Below are 20,160 nucleotides of genomic sequence, written 5' to 3'. Positions count from 1 at the left end.
CCGCACTCTAGCCTTTATTTACCAGCACACTAACAATATTTGGTAGATAAGGTGATTAATTATTGATTGTTAGTGCTGTCACATGCTCGGTTGTGCGAGGCTATTGGCTGACAGGCTGCAGTGCGGTCTGTCTGTGTGTGTGTGTGGATGTTGATGACACAGCAGTGTCTGGGGTTGGTCCGTCCTGGGTGTGGCTTTAGGTGATTGATGAGCCAGTGGCTGACTGCCCAGCTCTCATTCCCGCCAGTGGTACCACCACCTCCCTGCTCGGACCATCTTCAGACACAATCTTGCCACCCAGGCACTTTTCTCCCTTTCCTCACGTCATCCCACTCTCTACCTCCCCCTTTTCCTCTCCTTTTTGTCTGCATCTGTCGCCCTTCCGCTAGCAGTCTCACTTTACATTGGGAGCCGTCATAAAGCAGGAAGGTCAGACTCTGCCTGTCTCTCCTTTCCGTTCCATCTTTCTCGCTTTGCCCTGTCAATAGATACCCCCTCCCCCAGTCTGCATTGTGTGTCCCTGAGACCGCTTAATTTCTGAGCTATATGACAACTCATTATTACCCCAGGGCTGGTGTTCTGGTGAACCCAGTGACCGCGATTCCCGCTCTAATATTGTGTCCCTTTGACATATTAGAGCTCACTAGGGTCTTTTGTTGCAATAATATAATATTATTCTTTAAATTGCGGCACCCTAACCCCAAGTGTTAAACAAGGGCACGCAACTCATCCAACAGTTTGTGCTACAGACATGAATGATGGCTCAAAAAGTGCAGCTTGTTTTGAAAAGAGTGCTTTTACTTTTCTAAGTGAGCAGACTTCGAATTTCACCTAGTGGAAAACAATTAGGTGGAGAAACAAAGACTTGCGTTAAAGTAGGGACCTGAGACATATTTAAGGACTGTAATATTATGGTCACTTGGGAATGGCCTCTTTTGCCTGTAGGTAACCACCTAGCAACCACCCAGAACACCCTAGCAACATAGCATTGATCTTACAACCACGCAGAACATATGAACTACCACATTGCAACCCAGAATAGCTTAGCTTTGTGGTGGTGAGTTTTGCATGTGCAAGCAAGGAAGACATTTTCTTCAGAGTAAAAAAAATAAAATAAAAATAAAACATTTATCCATGGATATTTTTATCTTTTAATATGTTATAGCACTGTAAGTGCTATTCTAACGAAGGTAGTTTAGTTAAAATATGGAACATAGCTTTTTCATTTGTGTGTTGCAGTCAGGACGATCAGCATGACATTTTCCAGTCTATCAGCTTAAAGAGTTTCACAAGTACTTGACAGCAAGTGAGAACATTAGTCAGGAAGAATGTGAGAAACTGAAGATCAAAGGTATGGATCCATCAACAATTTAATTTTACATAAACATGAATATCTTCACTTTTTTATTTTGATTTATTCAATTCAGACTTTGAGAATAAATTCAAAGTGTGAAACTCTTGATGGTCTTGACATTTTTCTGCGTGAGAACAGTTATGAAACTGTTTTCAAAAAGGAAGAGAGACCAAACAATCTCAGATGCTTAGACTGAAAACACTTTGACTTTCTCGCGCTCTTTGAGGGTCACAGTTGTAGACAATGAAGCTTTGTTATAACTGTCGGCAAAGCAGTCCTTGAATGAACTCAAAGATTCAACGCATTTGAAGCAAAAACACTTGATTTGAACTCGAACAATGATTTAAAGTTCATGATCAGATACCTTGGACCACAATATTCCAACCTCAAACAGTTACAAATCCATTATTTATAACTGGTAAAAACAAGTTATTATTGTTAAGCAAACATCTGTATTTGTTCGGAGACTTTCACATTTCAAAAGAGGATTTGACAGCTGGCCTTGGCTTGATGAATATTTCATATTTAAGAAATGCTGCCTTTCACTGCTATAACAGCTGCTGAGGTTCTCTATCTACTAAGGGCATTTTTTCTAATACATCAAAACATGGCATTTCTATGTCAAATACTTCAATTAAATCAGTATCTAAACCCATAGATAGATAGATAGATATCGGTATTCTTCTAACACCCTCTTTATAGTTATTTTACAATGGCTCCAAACACTGCACATCCAATCAGAATTTACAGTTAGATTATCTGTTTTATAATGGAAAATTGTAAATGTTTCAAATGTTAGATAAAGAAAAAAAATGAAGAATTCTTTACATTATCTATTTTAAATGAATAGTTCACCCAAAAATTATAATTCTCTCATCTTTTACTCACCCTTATGCCGTCTCAAACTTGTATGACTTTCTTTTTTATGCAAAACACAATTTCGAGTTGTATAGATTACTCTTGCTGCATTTATGTCCTTTTTAGAGCTTGAAAGTGTTGGACCCCATTCTACGGATATATATTTGCATCATATCTCTATCAAAATATCTTGATTTGTGTTCCACAGAAGAAAGAAGTCATACGAGTTTGAGACGGCATATGGATGAGAATTTATTTTGGATGAACGATTCCTTTGAATATCAGGAGCATTTTTGTCACTTTCAGTGCCATTTTTACCCCAAGCCCTGGTTAATTTCTGACCCTGACACATACATGCATGCAAAGCCCAACCTGTCTGCAACACCAGCGGAAAGAGGATATAATGAGTGAAGGGGGAAGTGGATTGAGGGGAGGGGGCAACTGAGGCTTTTAATGGAGACATTGAGCTGTCCCTTGCTCTGTTTTTCACTTTTTTTTCTCTTTATTGCATTCATTACCTTCAGCAACCTGTCAAATGGTGAGATCTTTTCATATTTCAAATAACAGAACAGTAATAACAAACCAGAAAATAAATGTTTCATACAGTTCTTTAAGGAACCATTCTATGGCAACATTGTGTGGAAGTTATAGTTACTTTATACTTACAAGTTTAATGGTCTGTGAGTGTACCTTCTCTACTGCCAGATGCTCTGTAACACTGCAGCTGTGGTTGTTCAGACTGTCACTGAGCCACTGGATTTGGATCATACTTGCTCTCAAGGGAACCACAGCATCTATTCATTTATAGCTCACTCAGCTTCTTAATTAATCGGTGCATGTCACATATTGGCTACTTATGTGAAAACATTAGTGGCTTGCTTGTATATTGGCTGCAATCCCCACTAGAGGTTACTGGAATCGTATGTGTCTCTTTTCCGATTTCGTTCAGCATGGACCAGTGGTCAGGTAATCATAGACTGTTTGAACGAGATAGGCTTCACACAAACAACTGAGCAGAAATGGTGTGTGTTTTTGTTTGAAGGCCTACCCCTCCCTTACAGAGAGCCTCAAAATTCCAAGGCTCAGGGTTGAGTATTTACTGGCCTTGGGTGGCTGAAAGATCAAACGGTTTTAAAGCTTCAGTGTCTGAAGACACGGTCAGTCTGAACAATTGTTCTTTTACTCTCGGAATGACAACGGCCAAATCATCGAGCCGTTTAGAGGCAGAACAGCTGTGTGTGTTGGTGACATCAGTGTGTAAAGTTTAGCTAGAGAAAGGAGGTGAAGGATGCTTCAAAAGAACGTGAGCATGCCAACTAAATACTTTTTGTTCTTTGTCTAATAAATCTGAAGTTAAAAGGAAATGTGTGCCCACAGGTGGTCAAGTAAGTGTTGCAAGCATGCCTGTATGGTTTTCTCTGTCACATTGCATCATCTTTTTTTCCACCCCTCCTCTATCCTTTTCATTACAACCTTCCTCTAACAATCAGGGATGTGCAAAACTGCATATTTTCATAACCAACTAGACAGTAAGTTGTCTGAACAACTAAGACTTGTCGGCCTTAAGGATAGCCTAAGTAATTAGGCTGATTAAGGGTTGTGTCCACCAAGCACAACACATTTGTTAGGGTCTTCATACAGTATGTGTTCAAAAATGTTCTAAACTTTGAAAACGAAATTTAACAGAAAACATGGGTTTCAAAGCATTTTTAAAGTTGAACCAATTTAACTGGACACAGTGTCTTAACCCAGTGCTCATGATGCGAGATGCTGAGAAAAAAGAGATGTGGTGCAATGACCAAAGATGTCTCCAAGTTGCATCTCTTAATTCCTTCCATTTAAAGCACTAAAAATATATATAAAAAATATAAAATCTAAAGCAAAAATGTCAAAAAAAGTGTTAGAAATGAGTCAACCTCACTAATCGACTTGTCGGTTTGGTGGACAATTTGTCGAACATCCTGACCCATCACAAGTAACCACAAGCTATTCTCCCACTCAGTGCTTAAATCACTCTGTCATTTCTCCCTGAACTGTCTCACTGACTAAAGTGGTCATTGGCCATTTATCAAACATGCCCTGGGCCTGCACCAGATCAAAGTTATGCCAGCATTTCCTGAATTCTGACCCCTGTATCAGAGGATCTTGGCCTGGATTACCCCCTGCTCCCCATCCCCACAAAGACTACCAGCAATCCTGTAAACCCTAATGGGATTAGATTGAGACAGTGGCTAACCCTCATTAAGTGTATTGCTGTGTCCTGCCATATGCACTCAGACTCAACTCACAAAAGTAGCTGTCGTTAGGTGAGGCACCCATGAATGTGGCCTTTCCCTACAGCCTTTTATCATGTCATGGGTTTAATATAGGCTACTGATGTGGTAAAAAAAGGGTGCACACCTGAGGAAACTTTTGACAGGTTGTGCAAGAAAGAGCTTTTTGGTCATTTTCTAAAAGTATTTTGGTACAACAGACAGTTCTGATCAGACCTGCGGGGAGTCCATAGTTCCAAGCTACAGTGCCAGTTTCTGTTTTGTCTAATGACATCAGAAAGTAATTACATAAGCAGCGAGCAGAATTTTCCCTCTACCTTGCATTTCTCAACTTTTTAGTTTTCTAAGTAGCATGGCACCTCTTTCTGGAGACCTGTTATCTTACTCAACAGGTTCACCAGGCCAGTGGGTCTACAAACATCTCAACTCTTGTTTTTGTATGCGTTGAACCCCCTTCATCCATCTCCCTCTCTCTTGCTCCCTTAATTGGATTCCTGACCTGCTTTTGGTCTGGTTAAGCTCCAGTGGCTGCCTGTCATGGGCCTAACTGAGCCCACCCTTTGCACCCCATGCCTCGCCAGGCCTCATGGGGCCCTCAGCTGACAGGTTTAATCCTGCAGGCAGTAGCTTGCTACCGGGAATTCAGATAGGTGGCAGGAGGCTGGAGTCTGTTGAGAGGCCTCTTGAGGACAAGACTGCTGGGGTCATGGAGGGCAACTTGAGTTCATGGTTCTCCTCCTGGCCTCCAGGGGCTATCAACAGTTTCTCTTTTTTTTCTGCTTATGGAACAGATCACTGTATTGATCTGTTCGCCCAGGATGACCTCAGAACAGCTGAGAAGGGAACATTGCCTACAGAATAGAAATTGTTTGGAATTGACGTAAACCCACATGTGTTGGAAAGGACTGCAGTGCAGTTTACTTTTTACAGTTACGTTAGTTCATTCAACGCAGCAACCCTAACCCCGGACCCTATTTTCAGACGCTGGTGTGGTGAGGGTGCTGCCACACTAGAAAAAGCTCTGATGGTGCGCTTGATGGATAGGAATGTGTAAGATGCCTATTGAGGGTGTCGAAAGAGTTCAGTCAGTTTGAAATCAAGCAAGAATACAGCAAATGAGATTTCAGAAATGTTGACAGAGAACGTCAAAGCTGAATTTGGGTTAAGGGTGAACCTGAGCTCTGTTTCCATTTGTGATTCCCTATGGAGATTGGGATGCGGCTTGGGGGGTTACTGTGACAACAGCTGTGTTGACGGCTCGGGGAGGCCGCGTGAGCATTAAATAACAGCCTCCTGCCTTTTGTCAACGATAGGGGAAACCTGAGTTGGATGCACAACAGGTGTGACATAGAAAAGTGTCCCCTTACACTCCTCTAACCTCGGGACGCGCCCTATACTCCACAACATTCCCGCTAAAAGACGTTTTACAGCCACCCGCGTACGGACATGTGCATGTGTGTATATACATAAACGTTTGTTGGGAGAGCAGAAGACTTACTATTAATAAGCCTTTTGATAGCATGAGATTGCAGATTGTATAGCAGAAGACAGCCATAAATGTATGAATGACTCTAAATGAGATGGAGTGGTGAAATAAGTGAAACCAGCTGTTGAGGTACTGGGCAGGCAGCTACAGCTGGAAGTCTGACCATTACGGTTCTAGGTGTCTCAGTGTCTATCTCTCTGCCTTCTCACTTCCTGTTGAACTCTTGCTCTGAAAGCCTGTTTTCCACTGATGGAATGCTGTTGCCAGAGCCAGTACCCAATCTGGAACCGATCTGTGTGCATCCTCTGCAGGTTCTAGGCCAGGAAAACTGGCTCTGCACTGGCTCCTACAACTTGCTGGTATTGAACTTGAAGCTGCTAACATCAGAGGTCGGGGGCGTGGAAATGTCTTAACCAGGTCAAGTTATCAAAAAACAAAACAAATTAGTGACTCAAATTAAATCCAGAGACTAGATAAAAGCAAAATAGAATCCACACACGTATTCAAATTATACATTCAAAGAAACATGAGGCTTTACAGTCTTATGTTTTGTGGTAACACAGTCAACTATGTTGTTGTTTGGCCTTTCAGTTGGTTTTGAAGGAGGTTTGCCAATCTTCCGGCTGAGACTAGTTCAGCATCAGTTCCGGTATGAGCACCAGCACCATTTTGGATGAAAATGGGTATATTTCCCAACCCTGTTGTGTTTGAGATGTGCAGTGATGATTGACAAAGTTCTACAGCTGTCCTGCATCTCAACAGGTGTCCTGTGCTGAAATCCTTACATACATGCATCTTGGCTTTCTTATCACACAAATGGCAGCAGGTGTGTTTTCTCCACATGTTTCTTGAAGCACATGTCTGTGGAGACTCCATAAGTTCTGCCAGTTGGTGAGCGAGGGGTCTTTTCACCCTTCAAAAGGTGGCAGCTGTACGGCTGTCTGCCGGGGTGCACTGTAGAAGCAGATATTTGAGATCTCTGTGGTTTAAAACCCTTGTTCTCCTCTTTTCCACCAATCAGGACCAACAAGATTGCTTTACTTAGATTTCACTGAGATTTAAATTTTGGGAAGGGTTAGAAGACCTCCGTTCAGCCTCTGTTTGCCCCACATGGCTATCGTTGCCCTATTCTCCCTCCTTTCTATATCCCACAGAGAGAAAAAGAGAGAGAAGTTAAAAGAGAGGTACAGAAAAGAGGCATAAAGAAAAGTGCTCTTCCACTCCCCACATGGCTCAGGTAGGCCAGGTGTCTCAGTGCTGGCCCACCTGCTGCCATTCTTTTCTGAAAGGCACAATAGAGGACAAAGACCGCAGAACAGTCTTTGATAAGGAGTGATGGCAAGCATGAGGCAACAAGGTTTTGCGTATGGAGATGTGTTACACCAGCCAGGTGGGACGCTGAGTCTCTTGTGTGCAGGAACACCTGAGGATTTGATGCTAATGCAATGTACCGGCACATTTTCATGAATTGAAAAGGATTTATTAATTTTTGTCAAATACCTGTATTATTTGGCAGCTATTCAGGTTTTGGATTACTAATTAGTTATTGTATGGTGCCTTGTTGAATATTCAGAAAGCAGCAGTGAGTTTTAGGATTATGTAATACTTATATTTGTGTTATCTTGGTTCGCTTTAATTGAAACACACACAGTGTAATAAGGAAGTAAATTGCTTTTGGCATTGTACCAGCGGTTGGCTGAGGGTCAAAATAGAAACTGTCACTTCCTTGTTTGCTTGACACGGAGGAACTGTTTGACAAAGAATTCGATTTTATTCTGCAATTAACGTTCAACTGTGGTTACAGATAATGTTCTTTGTCTGCTTTGCATTTTGTGTAGTTGCTTTTTGTAAAGTCCCATTTCAAGTAAGAGCTATCGAGACAAATCACAAATCTTTTAAATGTGTACAGATTATTGTCATAGTGCTTAACTTGTGGAGCATTTGCCTCAGGCAAACAGGTGTTAGGGCTGTATTATATTTTCAGCAGTGTCCTTGCTAAAATGCAGGTCCTCTAATCCTGAAACTTCTCTTGCAGTCCTGTTGTGTTAGAGGTCGACCAATAGTGGATTTTACCGATGCGATAACCAAGTTGTGCAGTACCTGCCGATAACTGATTAACCAACCAATAGTTTTTAAAATTGATACTGAATGAAAAAATAACTCTCAAAGTAAAATAGTGCTGAACTTTATTACAAAAACAAACAGTACCGACTGACCATGACAATTTATTCTACTTTTTTAAATGAAATAATTATTAATATATATGAACTAATATTTGAATTTTAAAGTAAGCAGATTTTTAATTGACATTGTTTCCTTAGTCCACAAGAAGGCACAATAAATACATAAACCATTCAGCACCATTATATTATTGCATAGAACATTCCTATCCTGGCTGTTAAAATTTTTTTCAGCTAATGTGCATAAAATAAATACGTTTTAGTCGGTCCGTATTCTTAAATGTTAAGTCAAAATAAAATCAGGGGTGGGGACGCTTCAATAGACAGTTCACAAGGTGTTACACTTGCACTGATTCCTACTACTCCAGACACAAGCTTCATATTAACAGGGAAATACCACATTAGAGTAGCAATATTCACAGATAGCAGTGGTATTCGGCTGAACTCTGTGGTGAAGCGGCTCAGACTATGAGCCCAGGCCAGGGGCTGTTCAAGCAGATGGAACACAACAGACTGGAACCGAACGTGAGGATCTCGAGACACACATTTCCAAGTTGAACATCTTTCCTGACAAAGCATTTAAACAATTCATTGCTTAATCTGAGAAATGCTTATAAGAGAGCAAGACGCAACGGCCAAAGACCTCCACCTACTGTTAAAGGGCTGTTCACACCGAACGCTTTTGCAACCATCCATTTGTTTTTCTATGTAAACGTGTGCTAGACGAACGTCTTTGTTTCCCTTTGTTTTTGTTTATTCAGCGTCTCGTGCAGGAGCTGTTGTTTTTTTAGATGATGTGTCTAATTAAAAAGAACTTTAAAAGCATCTTGAGACAACTGCTTTCTGTTAAACTATATTTTTTGCGCTGTGTCTAGCCTTTTTTAGCGTAAGAATGTGATCGATCTGAAGTCATCGTATTACAGTGAGGATGAAAAAATTTAATTGAAATCAGATGCGTTTCTGATTTGTTTATACGTTTCTCTCGGCTGCATGAAGATATTAATTTGCTTTCTCACGTCACTAGCTTTAAATATGCAACTTTATGAATGCATAAACGTGACCAGCTGGATATAAACTAATGCTAATAGATGGTAACAATCGTGACATTTAAATATTTGGGTAGGATTTGCTTGTATTTTTGTCACATTGTTCTACCCGCTTGAGGTTAGCTTTAATGTCAGCGTCCTCTCAGCCTTGTTGGCAAACATACTGCTGTTCTCTACTAATGCAGCATCTAGTCAACAAATTAATTACTTTATAATGATATGACAGTGTGTACTGTAGTGTACTGTATACACACCTTTTTGTTGTTGATGTTTTAAATCCGCATCTGAAGTGTTCCATGCAGAGTGTAGTCTCACATGTCAAAACAAACATCACAAGGCATCAGTGACGTGATAGTTATTATTTCGCCTCTAGAGGCCACTTTCATACTGTATAATGACAGCGGACCCTTCCCAGCTGCTCCAGCACCAGACGCAACAGTGGAAAAACTATCGGTGTGGATTTGACAATAACCGAAAGTTCCAGAAATCTGTTATCGGTGCCGATTAATCTGCAAAACCGATATATCGGTCGACTTCTAGTGATTGACTACATAGTCTTTTTAGAGGGGTCAGGCAGGAAATCTTTAGAGTTTAAAGTGCAAGTATTGTTAGGAAAATGTACTTTATATAGCTTTCATTTTGTGTGTAATCTCTAAATTGTTGATTTTGAATAACACCGCTTTCTAACCAGGTGAGGCAACAAAGATTTGATAGCCAAGCAGTTTCTCTGTCCACATATGAAATGCAACGTAAAACAATCACAGCCAATCAGAAGATACTTGTTTATAAAGCAGCTACTTGGAGCGGGAATTTGGACCAATTCGGTTTCAGGGTGGGCAGGGCTACCAAGCACGACATTGCAGAAATAGAAACCAAGCTAGTGACTAAATGTCCTGTTGTGGCTGGATGGGACAAAAACTCAGATTTGCATAAAAGTGATTTTGTCGCTTTATCATGGTATGCCTGGTTATGACATAAGTGTTATTAGTGTTTTTGTAGTAGACTGTTAGTTTGCATTTTACACATTGTAAGAAGTAAATTTGAATGATGAAATACTAAAATGATCAAACACTTATTCAAGAATCGAGTCCTACCACCACTCTTCTTGGATTAATTTCACCAGCATCGCTGTGCATTTCAGGAATCAGGTTTGTTAACAAGCAACATCACAGTTTGAGACATCTTGATATTCAATGCAAGTTTCATTTAACTCAAATAAAAACAAACATTTGTAAATACAGGATGTCATTAAAAGTAGTTTGACAGTTTATCCAGACAGTTTGAAAACAGTGCCTCTAAAAATATCATGCCACACAGATGGTGCTTTAAAACTGGTTGTCACAGCATGAGAAATTAGACTGCACGTCTTCATCGGTTCTGTAAGGACATAATTAAGCCTCCCTGAGCCAAACCACTGCAATAGGTCTTAGTGACACTTCACTGACCGCACTCGGCTTACTTGAATCAGATTAAATTGCATTAATAAATGCTGAGCAAGACATTTTCTCCACCCAAAGGACTATGGATGCACCACTAGGACTTTTGGCAAATACTGCTAATGATAATTACTTTTATGTTATGGCCAGTAACTTGTCACAATGACAAGTATTATAAATCAGTAGTTCTAAAGCTGATCATTTAAATAATAACTAATATTGTCTTGTAATGATATGGTCCCTGCAATATTGTCCATCCCCGGAGAGGTCTGCTGAGTTGACCTCCTGCTTGCAGAATTGCAGAATGAAGGGGTCTCTCTTACAGTGTAGTGCACTTCCAGACAGACAAGCTTAGAGAAGTGAGAATGTTAAACATATTGACCTTTTGAACTTCTGCATAATTTCCTATTTCACCTCTCTTCAAATGGGAGGATCCTAGTAAAGCATAACAGCATGACATGACCTCTCATTTGAAAACAAAGATTAGATCCTTTGCTAACAGATATAAAAGGCCCCATGAAATAAATTGATGAGCATAATTTTTTCCTGTGACGTGTTGTTTACTGAAACTAAATTTGGGCTGGACATTTAGAAAGGATTTCCCGCTTTTTTTATTTTTTTATAGCCAATAGACTTTTAGATCTTGGTGTGAACCATGATTTGCTGGTGGTATTGTGGGAGGGACATTCTCATTTTAAAGAGTATTTGATCTGACAAAAATCTGTGTGTCACTTTTGGTCTGTTTTCCCATAAGAGAAAGACTGTCAATTTTAAATGCATATACATCTGCTAAAGGTTAATTTGGTCACGTTTTAGAAGTACAGTAGTAGATGGCTTGTAGACATGGACTTAAAGCCCCAAAAGTCCTATTTTGATTTAATGGGGTGTTTAAAATAACCCCAACAGAAAAACAAGTTTTTCTGTTTCCCAGGCGGCCAACTGTTACTTAATACTTGTGCTGTGTGTGCAGTATAACAAAGGCATGTGTGATTTTTTTTTTTTTTTTTTTTTTTTTTTTTATATAAAGCATTTTACCCTTTCTCCATATCTCAGATTCTTGTCTGAATTCTACACATAGTTATCTCTCTCTCTCTCTCTCTCTCTCTCTCTCTCTCTCTCTCTCTCTCTCTCTCTCTCTCTCTCTCTAGGTTGCATTTGGCAGTCTATCTAGCAAATATTTTTACAGTAAAATTTGTGTTTTTACCAGAGCCTTTGGTGTTGCCTCTAAATGTGTCTAACGTGTTGGCCTCTCATCTGTCTGTGTTGCTGAGCTAAACGCCTGTCTATGCAAGTGTGTCTGCTGTATTGTAAGTGGATCAATAGCGTTGAGGGGGAGGTAGAGTGAGGTTGTCTCTGCTGACAGTGTCAGAATGCTGCTGGAGATTATCGAGCTGTGGTGATTCAGCAGGTTCAGGCTGCTGCAGGCCCTCCCCGCTTCAACTCCATATCCATCTAATGCACCACGCTAACACCTGGACCAAAAAACCATCCACTTTCTCTCTCTGTGCCTTGTTGCTTTCAACATATATTTATTTCTGTGGTAGGAAGTTTAAAAGGAAATAAATCACCCAATTATGTCGTTTTCTCGACGTCATGTTGTTCCATCACTGAATTCTCTTTCTTCCATGGAGCACAAAAGGAGAAATCTTTGAAGAATGAACTGGACAATATCTTCCAAATAATGTAAGAGAATGGGGACTGGGGCTGTCAAACTCAAGATGACCAAAAAGACGTATAAAAGTAGTGCCTAAATCCTAAAGTATACTTCGGTCAGACCTGATTTTTTTTTAACCGCCTACCTTTGAACGTGCAGAATGTGCATGCGTCTGGAATTATTTGCACTAATTACATGGTGGCAACACTCACATTTGAGCTGCTGCTGTCACAAAGAAGCGCTAGAAGACGTAAGTGCCAGTAAACATCAGGAGGTGAAGGTAAAAACAAGTGCATGTGAGGAGGTCTTGAGTCTATAAAGACATATTTATGGGTCTGAACTCTTGAAGAGAAATAGTCCTGTATCTCATAGCGTGCACAGTCATATGGAGTATACTTTGACAGGCTCTCGTTCAACTGTACTCATGCGCTGAGCGTTTGCGTCAAAATCAAAGAATACTTTGGGCTTAAGACTTATATCTTTTATGGGGCCTTTTTGTCATTTTGTTGCTTGACAGCCCCAGTCCCTATTCACTTTCATTATATGAAAATTAAGGGTTCATACAGGTTTGAAGCAGCATGGGGATGAGTGAATGACAGTGTTAATTTTTGCGTGACCTATATTCCTTGAAGACAGTGAATATGTTGTGCAGTTAAGCTTTTCCCAATGCAGTAAAGCAGGAAATCTATAAGCATTTGTTTTAACCATTAGCCTAGGTATAACATTTACTGTTCTCATTTGGATCTGCTCTGAGAACATCAAACTAGTATACTGTGATTCACACAATTGCATTACAATGTGATTATTCTGCTCTCAGGTTATCAAGGTGCTCATAAATGTGTCCTGTCGTTTTATATTCTGAAACTTCAGGACCTGCTAGCAATGTGCCTCCTGTCTATGGTTTGGATGTGACCGACGTGACCAAGTTGGGAGACCACTGTGGAGATATTGGACTGCCTGCAAAAGGTTTGACTTAATTTCTTTTGTTTCTTCCCCCTCATTTCTTGTTTAGTTGGCTAAATATGTCTCGTCTTTACACCATACTGATCATGATTTGTCTTGTGAACCCAACCGTATACATTTTATATTTTATTTTATATCAAGTTTTATTATAAATAAAGACTGCAAAAGATATTATATTTGATTTGAGAGCTACAGTGGAGGGGAATATTTTTAGTGAAAAAAAGATGTATATTTTGATCTGTTCCTCACACAAAGCAATCATATGGACTACTTTTATTGTAATTTTTTGTCCTTTCACTTTTATATGAAAAGACCTGCCAAACAAGTGCATTCTTCAATGTCTTACACAAGTTACAACATACAAGTCACTAAAAGTTGGTGTTTCTTGACCCGTCCAGCCCATCAGAAGTCTAAAAACCATCTTTACCAAGTCCGCAAGAGGAGAAAAGCCGAGCTGGCCACAGATCAGCCCCAGGATGTAAAGGCCTCGCTGGCTCTGCTGTTGCTTATGGGGTCAAACTTGCAGATGGACCAGAGAAATGAAGTGCTCTGGTGTGGATCCTGATGTATTTCTAAGACCAATAGTAATTTTGAGCTGGACAGATGTCTTCTCCGCTGCTTTGTCTTTTTAACTACATCCAACCATGTCTGGTGCTCTTTTAAACAATAGTGGAAGCTGTGCTCTCCCCTTTGGCTTTTCTGACTGAGCTACCTCCGCAGTTGTTGGATTACTGGGTCACATTTTTCGTCTGCTGATCAGGACCTGAACAGGTTTTTTACATCAGACAGAGGATTTTATTTGGAAGCCTTAAACTTTTAGAATCTGTTGAGCAGCCTTTTGGGTTTGCATGTAACTGTGGACATTTAAGTTCGCTAATATGGACTTTCTCTCACCAGGATTCTAAGTGCCTTTACAATTTTTCTGAAGACAAACTGTCATATTCTTTCTCTTACATTTTTAAGACTCTGTTGGATTTATTTTGGATTGGAGTGCTGTTATTGCAAGAGTGTTACAGAATGTCTATCATTACCAAATTTATGTAAATGTAATTTGTAATTAAACTACTTTTTATGATTTAAATATTACTCCTCTAAACGGATGTTTTTTTTTTTTTTGTTGTTTTTTTTTTGTGGTGCGTACTAAGTGCAATCATCCCTTACTATTGCTCATACTTAAGGCCAGGGTATACTTTATTTTTCTGTGTTCCGGATCGGATCACACCTGGCCGACCATGTTGCTTTTCAAAGTATACTTTTGTTCCCGTGAATGAATACGAACGTGTTTGTCGAATACGCACTACGATTGCTTTGTGGTGCTCTTTTAGTACTGTCAATGGCCGACGCACAGACGAGGACCGTGTCCGTGGGTTGAGAAAATCTGGGCCACTTGGACTGTGCTGATGATGAAATTTGCGTCACACATAAAGTGCACAGAGCGATCAGCGACGTGGACAACCGAAGTATACTTTGGCCTTTAGGGTCAGTAACTTGAACAGACTCCTGTCTCACAGAGAATGCCAGAACATACTTGAAGCAAGTAAGTGAACACAGACCAGAGCCCTTGGGTAATGCTTTGCCAACGTGCGGTTTGGTTGCAAATGATTGCATTACTGTGGCAGTAACAAACGTTAGTACTTAAGGGGACGATAGAGATACCTTCAAAAGTTGCCATTAAGCTGAATGTGTTTTTATTCAAGTGGCATTAACTAACTACTTCAGCAATATTCTCTTAAAATTCTTGCTCATGCATAATAGTAATTGACTTGTAAGAGAAAACAGTAGAAGCAGACAATTCATACTAATGTCCGCTATAGCACCCCTTGTGGCAACATTGAGAATGCAATGCATGTGTTATGAATCTGGCACATTTTGAAATGCAACAACGCACAAATTCGAGCTTGCATAGCAAGAATGTGTTCATGAACTTGTGTAGAGTATGTTTCAGCCTTTACATTTCAGCGCATAACTCATCTTCACCGTTTTGCTATGGACATGCCTCAAGTTGTGTGACTTGTTGAGGTGTGCTATTACATTTTGAAGCGATCAGAATCAAGATTTTTACATGGTGGACGATAAAATGTGCACACATAAAAAAGCAAAAAAAAAAACAAAAAAAAAAACAGACTTGTTTAAAGAAGGACCCAAGCCATATTTAGGGATCAGAATATTATAGAGGCTGGGGTTGGGCTTTTTTGCTTGGACCAGTAAGCAACTATCTACCAATGCCTTGAAAACTACTCGAGGTATCTTAAGTGTTAAGTGTTAATATTATTAGTGTTATCTCATTTTTAATAATGTTGCTGCCTACCTTTAGGAACAGTCTTTGCTGTCTAGTTAGAGAGCTCATTAGGTACACCTTAGCAACCGCATAGCAATTTCCTGGAAATGACACAGAGCGTCCTTTCATTGTGGTGGTGAGAACTGCACAGGCAAGAACCACTCAGGTTTTCTTTAGAAATGGTCAAATTCTATTTATCTAATTAGATGCCTCAGAAAAGCATGAAGTCATCAGGGTTGCTTGGGCTGCAAGCAACTAATACCTGCTCATACTGTCGCATAACTTCGCAATCCTTGGCTGGGAGCCACAAACTACCTCATTTCTCGTTCTCCCTCTCCTTCGATCACTGCTCCATGTCGATGTGCTCCAGTGTGGGATTTCGGTAAGTTCAAAACATACACTCATCAGTTCCCCTGTCCAGGCTAAATATACATCACCCATACAATAGCTGGAAGGGAGTGTTTACACATAGTGTGTGTGTAAGTGGATGCCCCACATTTGCACTGATTTGGGTCATGGATTTGGACTTTAGCGGGTGCCTGTAATTCCGGTACATACGGGGTGACCAGCAGCCCTTGTGTGGGAGTTTTATTTTAGCTCAACAAGAGTCCAAGGTTTGGCAGGAAAGTGTCTTAGTTGGTCAGCTGAGCTTTCTCTTGATGGATAAGAGGTTATCAGTAGGCAAAGAAGTACAGTAAAGACTTAGTCCACTTGGGAAAATGTTTATATTTTGCATTTGTATTTTGCACTGTTGTCACCAAACAGAATTGCAAAAATGATGACAGGTTTCCTGAACACTCCTCCTTTTCAAAATCCTAAAACTAGTTGTTTGTCTGCCACCTTTATAACCCTTATGTGGTGTTCGAGTCAAATTGACCCATTTCAAATTTTTACTAAAAGAAAAATGTTACATGGATACATTTTTCAACCTGAAACTCCATGGCCTTGGCTTATTTTCTGTGAAGAACATGTAAAAGGAAAAAAAAATTGAGTACACATGCTACAATGCCCCCACACATTCATGTCCTTCATACGATGTTCGGGTCAATTTGACCCGCATACACACAGAGACACATAGACACACACACAGAAACATGCACACACACACACACACACACACACACACTCTCACACACATAGAGAGAGAGAGAGAGAGAGAGAGAGCACACACACACATATATAGAGAGACATACACACACATACACCTGCTACATTGTTACAATCCAAGAACCGAAAAGCCATCTGCACCCACTTTCCCGCTCTCTTTATCGTCTGTAGTGTGGGAACCTACAGACAGACAGACACACAGAAACATGCACACTCACTCACTCACTCACTAGATAGGTACATTTCCTGAAGAAAATGTGAGTGGTGCTTGCCGTGGCAAAATTTCTCACCACGAAGTCCCACCAACTGCCTCAAATTGATAAAGGCCACCCACATGACAGGATGTTCTGGTCCAGAGATATTGGTGTTGTTCCATGGTTGCTAGGGTAACCACATCTGGTGGCTAGGCAGTTACCAGGGTGATACTTATCAAGGCTCCTTGCAATCCTGAGTGAAATAAGTCAACCCGGACGTCTCTACGATTTTCTGGTGCAGAGATGTGTGTTTTGCAATTTGGTTGCTAGGGTAAGCCAATGTGGTTGCTAGGCAGTTGCCAGGGTGATACTAAGAATGCTGCTTTCTGTCTTGAGTCATACATGCCTACAATGAAATCTCTACGACATTCTGATCCTGAGAAACACATCTATGCTATTTGGAATGGAAGTCAATGGTCTTTGGTTGCTAGGGTGCTCTAAATGGTTGCTAGGGCATGGCTAAGTAGTTTCCATGATGATACTTGAAGACTGATTGCTCACCCAAGTTAAACAAGCCAACTCTCATGTCTCTAGGACATTCTGATCTGAAGATATTCCTCTCAAACTTTTCGAATGGATGTCAATGGGGCTGGTTGCTAGGGTGCTCTAAATGGTTGTTAGGGAGTGGTTAACCATTAAACGGAGTGATTCTTATTGGCTGCTTACTAACCTGACTCAAAGGTGCTAATCCGCAAGTCTCTAAGATATTCTTTTCTGAAGATATCCAAGTCTTTATTATGGTGGATTGTTTACATAAATTATAACTTTATCACAAAAAACGAATGACACTTCCATTGTTAAATGTGATCTAGCAGAGATTAATTGCAAACATTAATCATATATGTTATCTATATTGTTTGGAACTGAGATAAAGACAATATACAGTCATGGGAAAAAGAAAGTACACCCTCCTTGAATTCTATAGTTTTACGTCTCAGGACATAATAAAAATCATCTGGTCCATTGTAGGTCTTAAAATTAGGTAAATACAACCTCAGATGAACAACAACACATGACATATTACACCGTGTCATGATTTATTTAACAAAAATAAAGCTAAAATGTAGAATTCATGTGTGAAAAAACTAAGTACACCCTTACTGCTTCCATAGGAATTAAGAGGCTAAGTAGTAGCCAGGTGCAGCTAATCAAATGCCCTTGATCATCAGCAAGTGTGACCACCTCTATAAAAGCTGAAGTTTTAGCAGTTTGCTGGTCTGGAGCATTCAGGTGTGTGTTAACACAATGCCAAGGAGAAAAGACATCAGCAATGATCTTAGAGAAACAATTGTTGCTGCCCATCAATCTGGGAAGGGTTATAAGGCCATTTCCAAACAATTTAAAGTCCATCATTCTACAGTGAGAAAGATTATTCACAAGTGGAAAACATTCAAGATAGTTGCCAATCTTCCCAGGAGTTGACGTCCCAGTAAATTCACCCCAAGGTCAGACCGTGCAATGCTCAGAGAAATTGCAAAAAACCCTAGAGTTACATCTCAGACTCTACAGGCCTCAGTTAGCATGTTAAATGTTAAAGTTCATGACAGTACAATTAGAAAAAGACTGAAGTATGGTTTGTTTGGAAAGGTTGCCAGGAGAAAGCCTCTTCTCTCTAAAAAGAACATGGCAGCACGGCTTAGGTTTGCAAAGTTGCAGCTGAACAAACCACAAGACTTCTGGAACAGTGTCCTTTGGACAGACGAGACCAAAGTGGAGATGTTTGGCCATATTGCACAGCGCCACGTTTGGCAAACCAAACACAGCATATCAGCACAAACACCTCATACCAACTTTCAAGCACGGTGGTGGAGGTGTGAAAATTTGGGCTTGTTTTGCAGCCACAGGACCTGGGCACCTTGCAGTCATTGAGTCGACCATGAACTCCTCTGTATACCAAAGTATTCTAGAGTCAAATGTGAGGCCATCTGTCTGACAGCTAAAGCTTGGCCGAAACTGTGTCATGCAACAGGACAATGATCCCAAGCACACCAGCAAATCTACAACAGAATGGCTGAAAAAGAAAGGAATCAAGGTGTTGCAATGGCCCAGTCAAAGTTCAGACCTCAACCCGATTGAAATGCTGTGGTGGGACCTTAAGAGAGCTGTGCATAAACAAATGCCCGCAAACCTCAATGAACTGAAGCAACGTTGTAAAGAAGAGTGGGCCAAAATTCATCCACAACGATGTGAGAGACTGATAAAGTCATACAGAAAAAAGATTACTTGAAGTTATTGCTGCTAAAGGTCATTCTACAAGCTATTAAATCATAAGGTGTACTTAGTTTTACACACATGGCTTTATTTGTGTTAAATGAATCATGACACGGTGTAATATGTCATGTGTTGTTGTTCATCTGAGGTTGTATTTACCTAATTTTAAGACCTGCTAAGGACCAGATGATTTTTATTATGTCCTGATACGTAAAACCATAGAATTCAAGGAGGGTGTACTTTCTTTTAACCATGACTATGTTAAGGAGTTTATTTATGTACATTTTTATTTCTGTATTACTTTTAAAACCCCAATAACGTCCTGGGTCAATTTGACCCGAACAGTACCAAAGGGTCCAAAAAGTGAACACCACACAAGGGATAGGTTCAGTGAAATTTTCTAGCTATTGCTTGTTAGAGAGATGTTAAATGTACAATTGTGAGGTAGACTTCCCTACCACTCTGTGACTCTTTGTTGAATGCTTAGCTTGCTTTTGTAATGTTTAATGGGGGGTGTGCTTGTGTTACGACAGTTTGTGTTTACTTCATGCTGGGATGATTAACCAGTTTAATAATGCTGTTGGCTGAACTATTCTCATTCCCTTCGCCCTCCAAATTGCTGATTCATGCTTTGACTAAAGTAAACAAGGTGATGTAATGTGTTTCAGTGGCACACTGAGAACTGGAGAACTGGGTCAAGTTTGTTTGCTTAATTAGCTTGTTTTATACCGTCTGGTTTTGATCTCTACAAGCCCATTTGAAACACACATATGCCATGATTATACAAGAACTGTGAAAGTGAGCAAGGCTTGTTTTTTTTATTTTTCAAACACTTCCTGAAAAAGTGAAACTTTGACTGAAGCCCAATTCGCATTCAATTTATGCTACATATTGTACGAGAGATCATGCTAGTCAGATATAAACACCAAACTGATTAATACAGACTGATTTCACAATTACTTCCTGGTTCACACAGAACCAGAACCTGTTAATCTGAGGCTGTTCACACAACACTATATAAGCAAAATTGTGGATGTCTCAATTGTTTTGATTACATTGT

The 20,160-nt window shown here is 40.1% G+C and overlaps 1 protein-coding gene across 1 annotated transcript in view; it reads left to right on the top strand.

Annotated features, from left to right (window-relative positions):
• Positions 1-17,792, top strand: part of LOC127424819 (uncharacterized) — a 74,545-nt gene extending 56,753 nt beyond the window's left edge. The window contains exons 3-4 of the mRNA XM_051670265.1: positions 13,158-13,253; positions 13,649-17,792. Of these exons, the coding sequence (XP_051526225.1) occupies positions 13,158-13,253; positions 13,649-13,815 (263 nt within the window). The 3' untranslated portion in view covers positions 13,816-17,792. The remainder of the gene's footprint in view (positions 1-13,157; positions 13,254-13,648) is intronic.
• The last annotated feature ends 2,368 nt before the right edge of the window (positions 17,793-20,160 follow it).

Source organism: Myxocyprinus asiaticus, chromosome 34 (genome assembly GCF_019703515.2).
Source record: "Myxocyprinus asiaticus isolate MX2 ecotype Aquarium Trade chromosome 34, UBuf_Myxa_2, whole genome shotgun sequence".
NCBI classification, from domain to species: domain Eukaryota; kingdom Metazoa; phylum Chordata; class Actinopteri; order Cypriniformes; family Catostomidae; genus Myxocyprinus; species Myxocyprinus asiaticus.
The sequence above is the reverse complement of the archived record's forward strand: the minus strand, read 5'-3'. Positions and strand labels throughout refer to the sequence as shown.